The sequence below is a fragment of the Aquarana catesbeiana genome, linkage group LG07 (assembly GCF_042186555.1).
Source record: "Aquarana catesbeiana isolate 2022-GZ linkage group LG07, ASM4218655v1, whole genome shotgun sequence".
Lineage (NCBI taxonomy): Eukaryota > Metazoa > Chordata > Amphibia > Anura > Ranidae > Aquarana > Aquarana catesbeiana.
This window is the reverse complement of record NC_133330.1, coordinates 220,107,143-220,120,007: the sequence shown is the minus strand read 5'-3', so window position 1 is coordinate 220,120,007 and position 12,865 is coordinate 220,107,143. Positions and strand designations below refer to the sequence as shown.

Here is a 12,865-nt window from a genome sequence, read left to right as displayed (position 1 = left end):
CTACTTAGCCAGCAGGCTTCTTCAGATGAATAGGGAGCAGCGCCTCATTTGTGAGCGCCTATTTGGGGAAACAATCCATAAGGGGCTGCAGGGCACGCTAACACAAAACACCCAACTACATGAGGCAGCCCCCCCTCCTCCTCCTCCTCCTCCTCCTCCTCCTCCTGCCACAACTGAAACACCAGAGCCACAGCCTCAAAAGAAGGCTACAGGGAAGGCTGCAGGGCAGCGTGGAGGAAAGGCTGCAGGGAAGAGAAGAAAATGATGACCTGGGTTCAGTCTGGTCTGACAGAAGACGCAGGCTGTTGTAGGACCACAGTCTGGGGACATCTAGATCATCTGCTGGTGCTGTTGATCTCTGGGATTCTTGGACCAGATTGTGCTCCCTCTTATATGGACTCCTCAAGATCCCAATTTTCTGGTACACCGACTTTTTCCAGCGTTGACTTCCTCTTTATTTTATTTTGACCATGAATAAATGGATATTTTTTGAGTTTAGCAAAAGACTTTATGTGTTTTCTTTGAAATCATTGATTTTACACACAATGTTAAATTAACAAGGGACAACAATCTCATTGAGTTTGAAAAAAAACACACCAAAAATACATTACTAATGTTAATAATGTTCAAGTGGTAAGTCTTGAAAATCCAAAAAATTACGTAACCAAAAACGGTGCTTTGGGTTAACTTTATCTAAAAACTAAAAAATAAACACTATAAAAAAAAAAAAAAAAAATAATGGGTTCTTTGTGTTAACTTTACAAACCTAAAAAAAATAAAAAAAAAAAAAAAAAAAAATAAAAAGGGGAAAAAGTATTATTAGTATGGAAACATTGTTTTAAAAAGGCATACTATATCATTCATGAGATCAAAGAGAAAAAGAATCCAGAAATCAGTTTGGGAGAACTCTGATTATGAACAGCAAAACACCTTCGTTCTTTAGAGCCTTCGTAAAGAAGAAATAAAATGCGCTGCATTGAACGATCACAGATTTTGCAGCGTGATGAATGTGCTACCTACAATACGAACACTAGTTTTACTAGACCGAGTGCTTCCGTTTAGTTTTTGCTTATGAGCATGCGTCGTTTTTTTGTCCGTCGGACTAGCATACAGACGAGCGGACTTCGGGGTCCGTCGTACTTACGACGTAAAGATTTGAAGCATGCTTCAAATCTAAAGTCCGTCGGATTTGAGGCTAAAAAAGTCCGTTGAAAGTCCGGAGAAGCCCACACACGATCGGATTACCAGCCACCTTTAGTCCGTCAGCGTCCGTTGGACTTTTGTAGACGAAAAGTCCGACCGTGTGTACGCGGCATTAGAAAGAGCAGTGACAGCAGGCATTTTTTTCTCAAAGTGAGAGAGAGATGTTCATCCCTGATGCCCCAATTATGCCCATTTTTCATCACTTATCGAAGCTACATAAAGGATGTCAACCACTGCTAGGTAGACCCATAGTGGCAGGCATTGGGTCATTAAATGAGCGATTGGGTGAATGGGTCGATCATCAGCTACAGCCACTGGTTTCTGCTTTACCTGGTTTTCTTAGGGACACCAAGCAGCTTCTGTCAGATATCCAGGACCTTAAATGGGACCCAGATTATGTCTGGGTCACCTGTGACGTAGCTAGTCTGTACTCCTCCATCCCCCACTCCCTGGGACTCCAGGCTGTTGCCTTTTTCCTTAAACATCATAGCCACTACTCCTTGGTACATCAAGAGTTTGTTTTATGTTGTTTAGAGTACTTATCAACCCACAATTTCTTTATGTTCGATGGGAACCACTACCTCCAAAAATGCGGGGCCTCGATGGGCACCAAATTTTCCCCCTCCCTTGCCAATCTATGCATGGGATGGTGGGAGAGGTCCCGCATTTTTGGTGCTGGTTGTCCCCATCTTCCAAGGGTTACGTTTTTTCGTCGTTATATAGATGATTTGATCTTTATGTGTACCAAGGATGTGGGTGGTATTGATGAATGGCTCCTATACCTAAATGACAACAGTCTAATGCCCCGTACACACGGTCGGATTTTCCGTCGGAAAATGTGTGATAGGACCTTGTTGTCGGAAATTCCGACTGTGTGTGTGCTCCATCACACATTTTCCATCGGATTTTCCGACACACAAAGTTTGAGAGCAGGATATAAAATTTTCCGACAACAAAATCCGTTGTCGGAAATTCCGATCGTGTGTACACAAATCCGACGGACAAAGTGCCACGCATGCTCAGAATAAATAAAGAGATGAAAGCTATTGGCCACTGCCCCGTTTATAGTCCCGACGTATGTGTTTTACGTCACCGCGTTCAGAACGATCGGATTTTCTGACAACTTTGTGTGACCGTGTGTATGCAAGACAAGTTTGAGCCAACATCCGTCGGAAAAAATCCTAGGATTTTGTTGTCGGAATGTCCGAACAAAGTCCAACCGTGTGTACGGGGCATTAATCTTAAATTCACAGGTATTATGGACCACAAACAGATAGAATTCCTGGACGTTGTTCTAGTAGGTGAAGGAGAGGGTATCTCCTCTAAACTTTATAGGAAGCCATCAGCTGGCAACTCCCTGCTGAGGGCAGATTCAGGCCACCCCAAACACACCATTAAAGGCATCCCAGTGGGTAAATTTTTAAGGCTAAGGCGTGTGTGTAGTGACGAGCCAGTTTTCTTGGAAGAAGCTTCTGCCATGAGGACACGGTTCATGGAGAGGGGATACACAGCCTCTGTTCTTGATAGGGTGTTTAATATAGCCCATAAGACTGAAAGAAGTCACCTTCTTCGTGACAATATCAAGAATAGAGATGGAGGAAAACACAGAGTTGATAAATCCATCAACATTCCTGTTTTCTCCACCCCCTATAGTCTGAAGTTTAATAAGATCAGAAGTACGATAAAAAAATATTTGCCAATCTTGTATAATGATCCTATATATGTTCAAATTTTGTCTAAAGGCAATAAAGCAGTGTCACGGAGGGCCCCCACTATTGGTGTCCCCTAGCCTTTATACAAGTAGGTCCCAATGTTCATATTGGCTACAGTTTAAAGGATCGTTTCAACGTGGGGGCAGTTCTTGACCGTGTTGCCCCCACATTTTACAAGGCGAAATGATTCACTCTAGATCCTTAAATAGAGATTTTAAGGCAACTTCATTCATCAATTGTAACACTAGATATGTAGTGTATGAAGTCACTTGTGAACAATGTTCCATTCAATACGTGGGACGCACGACTCGTAGGCTAAGGGACAGGCTATATGATCATCTTTATGATATATCTAGAAACCATTCCACCAACATAGCGAGGCATTGGAATTTATGCCACCATAAAGATGTCAGCAGCCTACGCATCCAGGGGGTTGAAAAAGTCATGTCATCAAAAAAGGAAGGTGATAAATTTAGGTTACTCTGTAAGAGAGAGGTTTACTCGATATTCCATCTCCATACGAGGCAGCCCACCGGCCTCAACTTTGAGTGGGATGTCTCACACTTCTATGAGTGACTTTCATACCCTCGTACACTGGTTGTTCTATACTTGCTTTGATATGTCAGCATTGTTGGCATATTCTATCTTAGTTCTGCTTGGCTCACCTTTTTTTCTTTTCCTGCTATGTTCCCTCTTTTCTTTCTTCTATTTCTCTTTCTAACTTTTTATAGTGGTTAATAGAAAAATAGAGGAATTTTAGTCATCTAAACTTTGTCACTGTACGAGTATATGTATATGAACTAATATTGAGGAGGGATTGTACCATCTTTTAGCGGATTAGATATCTTTGAGCTACATGCACCAGTATCTATACATGGGGGATGGGCGTCTTGGTCTTTTCCGTCCTTGTTTATTTGTTGGTGCATGATATATTTTTTATTACATACAGTATTATTTTATATGTTATGTTTTTCTTTTTTAGGTTGCACCGGTTACTCTTTTCTCTAAATGTGGGATTGTTAATGTCCTTTATTATTACATATATCTTTGATATGTGGAATCTCCAGGATGGAGAGTTTTTCCATCTGTTTAATGGTTAAACCTTAGATTTTAGATGTTCCCAGGTGCTTCCCATTATATTACTCATGGCATATATGTCTTGTCTATTTGTCTAATTACTCAGGTGTATATAATGTCTGTATGTAAATTCAGCACTCTAGCTATGACTAAGCACCGTGCCTGGTGTGAAACATGTCAGCAGAAGTCCAGTTAGTCTGTACCTACCTTTGATGCCTTGATTTTACTTTTCAATAAATGTGAATATTTGGAGTGCGGCTATCCAGCCTTTCATTTTTCTCCATTATCTCTGTTGCAAACAGAGCCAGCACCCTGTTTAACTGTGGAGACAGCTGACCTCAGGAGAGGTAATCATTCTGGAGCGGTGAACACCTACATGGGACTAAAACCTTGAGGGAATTTAAACTGGGATAGTTAGCAAGTATGAAGCAGATGCTTTGGGCCCCCCCAACAATGACAGGGCCCAGGGCAGCTGCCCCTTTTGTCCTGCCTTAAGGACGGCCCTGGATATCTCATGAGTTATGCTTTTTTTTTCAATGTCCATATGAGCTCATCTTAGGTTTTAAATTTACTTTAAAGTGGGTGTAAACCCCATTCATGAAATCTGACCTGGGCACATATATCTGCAGTGTTTACTTATCTCTCTCCAAAGCCCCATGTCTTACTGCTGCTCTCTTCCTCTGCCATCAGCATAACTTCTGACAAGTTCCCCCGACACAGGAGATAAAAGCAGCTGTAAATTTGTGTTGGGGTGGGAGCATAGAGATTGATAAGCAGAGAGCTGGTCTATTCACAGCACAGCTCTGCATGTTTCTTCATTCCACCGCCTATGTGTGGGGGGGAGGGGTGCCTTTCCTCCAATCAGCTGTCACGCAGTGTATGCCCAGACTCCACACCCAGTGGTAGAACAGGAAGAAAAAAATTCTAACACGATGTTCACTTTCTAAACAGTGTAGAAAGCAGAAGACAAATAAAACGTACAGTGCCTTGAAAAAGTATTCATACCCCATGAAATTTTCCTGATTTTGTCACGTTACAACCAAAAATGTAAATGTATTTTATTGGGATTTTATGTGATAGACCAACACAAAGTGGCACATAATTGTGAAGTGGAAGGAAAATGAGAAATGGTTTTCCAAATAAATATGTGAAAAGTGTGGCATACATTTGTATTCAGCCCCCTTTACTCTAAAATACCCTAACTAAAATCTAGTGGAACTAATTGCCTTCAGAAGTCACCTAATTAGTAAATAGAGTCCACTCTGTGGAGATGCTTTTCCACACAGGGACAGGGAAGCTGGTCAGAGTTGATGGGAAAATGGATGAAGACAAATATAGGGCATTCTTAGAAGAAAACCTGTTATGCCCCATACATACGGTCAGAAATTCTGCTAGCAAAAGTCGGATGTGAGCTTTTGGTCAGAAATTCTAACTGTGTGTATGCTCCATCGCACTTTTGCTGGCAGGATTCCAGCCAGCAAAAGATTGAGAGCAGGTTCTCTATTTTTCGGTTGGAAAAAGTTCCTATCCGAAAATGCGTTAGTCTGTACGCGCAAAAAAATCACGCATGCTTAAAAAATTATTTGACGCATGCTCGGAAGCATTGAACTTCACTTTCTCGGCTTGTCGTAGTGTTGTACGTCACCGCGTTCTTGTTGGTCGACAGTTCAGTGAACTTTTGTGTGACCGTGTGTATGCAAGGCAAGCTTGAGCGGAATTGTGTATGCAAGGCAAGCTTGAGCGGAATTGTGTATGCAAGGCAAGCTTGAGCGGAATTGTGTATGCAAGGCAAGCTTGAGCGGAATTGTGTATGCAAGGCAAGCTTGAGCGGAATTGTGTATGCAAGGCAAGCTTGAGCGAGGCTGTTCACTTCACTGATTATATGTGAGGGTTTACATCCACTTTAAGTGCACCAATATGTATACACTTTGGGAACCTATTGAAGTGAACAATAAAACACACACACACAAAAAAAAGTTTAATATATATTATATACTGTATTTTCTGGCACAAAAACTTCATTAGTAATCTCATTACAGTTTACTACTACCTGTCACTTCTATACCCCTCTTCTGCCTAAAATGTCTAAGAACAGGAAAAGGAACCAACGCAATATCTGAATTTCTGTAAAGGTATTGGTACTTGTACATGTAAAATTTATTTTACATATCAAATATGTACAAATATTAACAGTCTGACTATTACAAATATAGCAAAGACATTTGAAATAAATTATTTAAAGATATTTCCTGAGCATTTTATTAAAATAATATCAATTCTATAACAATTAGTCCCAGTCCCTGAAGTTAATTTAGGGCTTGTATATAAAAAGCATGATAAAATGTTCTTGTCGCCTGCAGAAAAATAATCAGCCACCAACTATCTTTTATGCAGTTAAAAAGGAAAAAAATATGTTTTGATGGTTTCTAACAGCTACCATAAGTTTGCTCATTAGAATAATTTTCATATTTCATATTCACTGGCACAAGTCAACTGCTTTTTAAAGCAAACCTTATACTTCTGTTAATAAAGCAAATTTCAAGAGCAGACTGAAATCATGGATCTGTTTTATACAATCTCCTTCATACTGTTTTCTGAATTTGATGATGGCTAATCGGTTAAAATGATTCCAATATAAAGCTGGGTATACACAGTTTTTTGTTCAACCAGCAAAAAAAAACAAAACAAAAACCTGGACAGATCCCCACATCAACACAATGATGTGTGATGCAGGGATCTCCCCCCGCTGTGCTATTGTATTCTGACTGAGGACTCCTCCCCACCCCCACCAGAATACACTGATCAGTGCTTGCAGTCATTGGTTGCAAGTGCTGATTAAAGGCTGTTATTCCAGCAAGACCATTAGACAGAAATCAGTTGTTAGACCGGCTTCAGTTGAACAGACAGTGGTACACATGTACTGAAAGCCAGTCAGTTCATGCTGAATCTGCTGACTTTCGGCACATGTGTACCAGGCTCAAAGCCAGCCACACATGTACAGATTGGGCCGCCAGACCCAACTCAGATAGGCCAATGTTTGACAGATTTTCTAGACACACACACGTACTGTCTGCAGGGTTTTATGGGTAAAGGGAAGCTGATTTGCAATTAAAAAGTCTAAAACAGGGCTGGACAAATCCCAGCAGCCAGGTAGCTAATGCTCTTAAAAATTACAGCTGACACCTAACATTTGAGGTTTTCTCTACTTGTGGTCAATGGGGTTGGCTCCTAAAACTTGTGCTGGCTCCTGGATTAAACAGACTTGCTCCTGAATTCCATACTAAGTTTGTCCACCCTGGTCTAAAATACCCATTTAAGGGTAGCTTTAAAGTAAAACTGCATACCTTGGTGCTGTAATCACCCTTTCTGTCCATAGATCTAGGGGTATACAGTATTTTACTAACTACATTGCAAATCTGCTTGTGAAATGGTTCCCGACAGACCCACACATGCACCAAAGAAAGTGCAGAGTACATGCGCCAGCCTGGCTAGAACCATTTTGACAAGTGGCTGTGTGATTTAGTGAGAAATATCCTGCTGGATTACAGAGGGCAAGTATAAGGCTGTCATTGGGCTGCAGGCCAAGGCAGAGGGACTAAATTATAAGATACAATTACACTTTATAAACAATTGTCAATTCTTTGTTTCCCAGCAACAAATCCATTTTAGCTTTGACTGTAAAAACAGCAGCTTGAGCCAGCCTTGTTGGATTCCCTTCAGATATTAAAAAGTGTCACTTTTTGCACTGATTATTCATTTATTTTACATTAAAAAGAATCCACCAGGCAGCATGACTTCCTCATTCAGCTATACAACGGATGTGCACTGCATGGAGATTGTGATCGAGCGGTCCCTGAGTAATACAAATGGCCAGAAGTGTCATCCTAGGACCTTGGCACCCCAGAAGTTTTGGAACTACATTTCCCATGATGCTCATGCACTCTGCAGTGTAGCTGAGCATCATGGGAAATGTAGTTCCAAAACATCTGGGGTGCCAAGGTTTGCCATCACTGTCCTAAGACTTCTGCTCCACTGATAGTCCTTCCCACATTTCTGAACAAATTAGAAAAGGTATAGTGGTTGGCCATCAACTCTGTATGATAAAAAAACACACACTCAACTATATTTTCAAGATTGACATCTGCCAAGTCAAATGACAATATACAGCACTACCTTACAAGACTAAGGACCTATTCACCCCATTCCCATGTGGCGTGTTGTAAAAATGCACACATTACTGCAATGTACATTAATACAGGTTACGCGTTAGCAGTTATGAGGTGTCATTCATTGTGAATGGCACCCCTATGCATTAATCCAATGCAACTTTGAAGCACATGCATTACAACACACCACAACACACTACCTTGTGTTGTGGTGTGCTGCATTAGAAAAATAAATTGTGCATGGCTGATTTGCTGTTCATTCTGTGCATGCATTACCTAAGACAGATAGGTACTTCTAGGTATAGATAGTCCCATTCACACTTATGCGATAATTCATAGCAGTTAGATATTCCCTTTTATTGGATTGGTAAATATGAACTATGCTACTTTGCATTGCAATTGCAAACAGTTACTTCTGAACAAATAGTGCAATGATTTTCAAAAAAATGACTGGGGTGGGGGGTAATGTATGGAGGCCAACACTGCTCAACTGCCCTAAAAGTCACATCAATCCAATGGCTTCAATACTTCTAAACCAGGGATCAATTATGCAGAAAAAGATTTAGGACTTCATTTTCTATATGCTTGTTTTGGGTGTCCAACTCAGTTGTGAAGCCCCGAGACAGCCAGGTTACTAGAGTTTTAGGAAGGAGTTCAGCAATGACTATCTCCATATTTCTCTCAGTGAAAAGTTCAGCTCATCTTCTGTTTGCTTGGAAACAGGAGCTCCTTTGTTATAGACACACTACAAATATTCAGAACTCATTTTTCTCCATATGAATAGATCAGATTCTATTTACCCTGCTCACTGAACACCTGAACAGCACAACCTTTTTACCCCAGAAAAATATAAAAATAACCCATACATGGTTATCACTTTTTAACGGTACTCCATGATTTGATTAAAACAGTCACTTAAGGAATTGAGGTGAATTACACGTTTATCAGACGGTAGCTCGGAGTCATCCTTACAGCATCATCAAATGTTCAGACTTGTATGACATGCAGGCAGATGAAAGCAGATTTGTACAGTTGCTGTAATTGCTGTAGCAATAAAGGCACGTTGTCCTGAGTGTGGTCAAAGTTGGTAGATTGCAGCCAGGAACGTTATCAAAAAGGCAAAGTTTCCACAGATATATATTGTCAGCACAATCTTCTTAAAGGTGTGTCCCTGACAATATAAAAATAGCAGTCAGGCATACCAGTAATGGGGATCGAGCACAACACAAAGCACAATATAGGAAGACAGTTACGCCCTCTGGTGCTGAATTTGAGAGTTACAGGCACTGAAGCCAACAAAAAAAACCTTATAATAAAATCTAACAGTGATTCTGACCACAGAATGAGGGAACTGTGAATTAAGCCTAGCTCCAGTCAAAGCATTTAAATGTTGGATAGTGTTGGTAGGAGTTAATATTTTTTGCCAGGTGTTTGTCTGTGACCTTACATTGAACAGATTTTGCCTCACTTTCTGTCCCTATGAAGCCTATATGAAAAATGGAAAGAGCAAAGACAGAAGACGTGAAAAGCAACTAAGTTTTGTCATATGTTATAAACCTTCCCTATTATAGGAGAGATTATTTTATATGTGCTCCCATTATTGAGACTCTCAAAATGTATAGAGTTAGGACTGCAGACAATACTGGTCACGGCCTCTGCAGCTTACGCATGTATTTGCAAATATGTGCAAACTAAACCCCTGTTTTTAACATGAACTGTTAGACAGGATAGTTCGGTTGGTTGCAGGTTGGCAAGCTGAGCTAGGAATTTTTCTTTGTTTTTGTTTTATTGGAGAGATTTCCCATCACTTCCTGTTCTTACAGCAAAAAAAAAAAAAAAAAAAAAACACACCAGTAGGGTCATTCATTAGCCCTTCCAGATAACATTCAAAACAAAACAAGTTTTGTCTGGAGTTGGATTAAAATGCAGGTCTGATGGATGGTACACATTCCTTTTTGCACATCATGTTTATGTTAGTCCATTGATTTCAATGGGCTGTCTTACATGTGAAATCACACAAAAGAAATGAATGACCACCACATTTTATTTTATTTTTTTAATTATGCTCCACCAAAATGCATGGCTACAATGCCTTCTGGTTCACATGCTCTCAAGGTGCATTGGAGTGCCAGTAAGGATTAATGCCACCGCTATGCACTTGCAAAAGCTGTGCACTTTTTGTGGGTTGTGGGAAAGTATGGGATTTTGTGCTCGTTCCTGTGAACGAGTACACAATATGAACCACAAATATGAACCTAGCCTCAAGGTATACACATTTTAAAAAGATACACATCTCAATGTTATTTTCAAAGGCAAAAATATACTATGTATGTTATAAGCAAGAATATTTATTGTTCACCCAAAGTTGTAGTCAATGACAGCTCCCTCTTGTTGCCAACCTACAAACCTTTATATTAATTCAGGAAAAAAAAAAACACAACAGGTGCTTAATGAAAATATACTACTTTACCTTCCCCTTAATTGGAATCTAAATTATTCTTGCCAGAGAGGTAGGGCTACATAATTATTGTAAAACAAACAGCTTATTTCCATATGCACTGTTATTTTAAAGGGTTTCTAGAATTTGGATGAAACAGCAATCCCTAAAGGGCCACTGATATAACAGCACTGCATATAGATTTAATGTTGGAATGAAAGCCGTAGCACTCCACCTTGTGTCTATAGGGCCTACAGCAGGAGTGGTGCAGCACAAGATCCCCTATGGGAGTTCTGTACTGAATGAATTGATGGTGCCTGAGTTCTTTTCCTGTGAAAGCTGAAGAGATGAGAGTTCAGCTTTCTCTGTGAATGAGCAGAAAACTGGTTTGTGTTATCGACTTATAGGCATTTCAAATAAAAAAACCCCACAAAACTTCTGTTCTACTAAAATCAATCAAAACTTGGAAAAAAATGAAGAATGAAAGTCTGAATTAGGCTGATTGCTAGGAAGCAATACACAGGCATCTTGCAAAAAAAGAACTGACAATGATCTACAGATGCAGTATACATTTATGAATTATAACAGTAAACTTACCTCTTCCCCAGTAAAGGAAGGATTTAGTATCCAAGCCTGATCATCTTCTGTTTTTCCTGATTCTGTGAGAAGCAGAAAGTGTAAAATACTTGAGTATTTTCCCAAAACGAGAGGAATGCATTTCGAGATTATAAATATGATGGACTGGTGTAAAATAAGCCATCGATTGTCAGACTTCTTTATCACAAAAAGTATTTTATTCACATGCAAGGTACCAAGGTAAAGGGCAGCAATCATAACAGAGGTAGCCATCCTGGACCTCAGTAATAGTGATGTCAGGAGATGCTTAAAGTGGACCTTCACCCTCCCACGGGACTCTCCTCCTCCTCATCCTGCTCCCCCTCCACAGTGCTGACATAGGGGTTTTTCTTTGTTCGTTTACATACAGGTTTTTTTTCTTCAAAGTCTCGGCTCGCATCCCAGCCACCAGAATTCGCCTCTGTGAATGACATGGTGCCCCTGGTGCCTTTTGGGATGCATGATGTGCAGTCCCAATCAGCGGAGAGGAGGGGGGGGGGGTGTTTTAGACTATTTTGCACCCTAGTCAAGACCAGCTACTTGCACATCCCCCCCAAATTCTCATTATCCATGGGTTGTTGCATTTCGCTTTAAAAGACACGCGGCTGCAATCAGCAACCGCACGTCTTTTAAATGATAAAAAAACGCAATTCACATTTCTATGGGCTCCTACAGCTGAATGACAGGAGTGAAATTGCTAGCAATGTAACTCTCAGCCTCCAAGTACACATAGGGACCAGTGTGATCCCCAATATTATATTATCAATATCAGCAGTAATATAATATATATAAAAGCAGCAGTCTTTTATTATAACAAAAGCAGCAGTCTTATTATATATTATTAAATTAAGACGGCTGCTTTTGTATATATTATAATACTGCTGCTGATATATAATATTGGGGATCACACTTGTTCCTGCCCCGTCCCCCCCCTCCAACATCTCTTCTCTCTTACTTTACCTTCTCAGCTACCTGTAGGGAAGGATAGGGACTGACTGCTCTGTTGTTGGTGGGAGCGCTGCCTGGCACCTGTCCTGGACTGCACCCCTGGCACTGCTGGCAGCCTTGCTATTTGCGATTCGGATTGGCGGAGCGAGTCTGGCCCAGTGAACATCAACCAATCTGGGTCGCGCTCCAAATCGTGCACAGGTGAGGCCTGCACTGTGCACAGGGACAGTGAGCAGGACTGTCTGCAGCAGTATGCTGGGTGGAGTCTCCTGTGGCACCGGCGAACAACATGATGTCCATCCAATCTGCGCGCATAGGCACAGAGCCGTGGACTCTCGGGAAGCCGGGCCGGCTGCAACTTCACCCGGAAGAGCTGGCAGCCATCACAGACAACATATCGGTGCCAGACCTGTGCAGCGGCTGCAGAGAGGAGGATTCCAGCAGCTAAACGCTGGACCTGCTGGCTAGGGGAGTATGCTTGCTGTGCTGAAGGCAGTAAAAAGGTAAGCTTTTAAAGTAAAAGGGGTTGTTCAGAGGCTGCAGTACCTCTTTAATAGTCACAAAATCCATGCTGGAGGTTTGTCTTATTTTGCACCAAAGCCAGGGAAAAAAGCTCACAGGCCTGCAATAATTATAGTAAAGCTTAGCTACAGGCAACCCATTTTGTATGCCACTGGTACAAAGCTTCAACATAAGCGATTGTTTGA

General features: G+C 41.0%; 1 protein-coding gene across 3 annotated transcripts in view; it reads right to left on the bottom strand.

The window, feature by feature from the left end:
• Positions 1-5,965: 5,965 nt before the first annotated feature.
• Positions 5,966-12,865, bottom strand: part of FRRS1 (ferric chelate reductase 1) — a 249,808-nt gene continuing 242,908 nt past the window's right edge. For all 3 annotated transcript variants that reach the window (XM_073593069.1, XM_073593067.1, XM_073593068.1), the window contains exons 15-16: positions 11,193-11,254; positions 5,966-9,329 (exon numbers count right to left, since the gene is read on the bottom strand). In XM_073593069.1, coding sequence (XP_073449170.1) covers positions 9,237-9,329; positions 11,193-11,254 — 155 coding nt within the window. In that variant the 3' untranslated portion in view covers positions 5,966-9,236. The remainder of the gene's footprint in view (positions 9,330-11,192; positions 11,255-12,865) is intronic.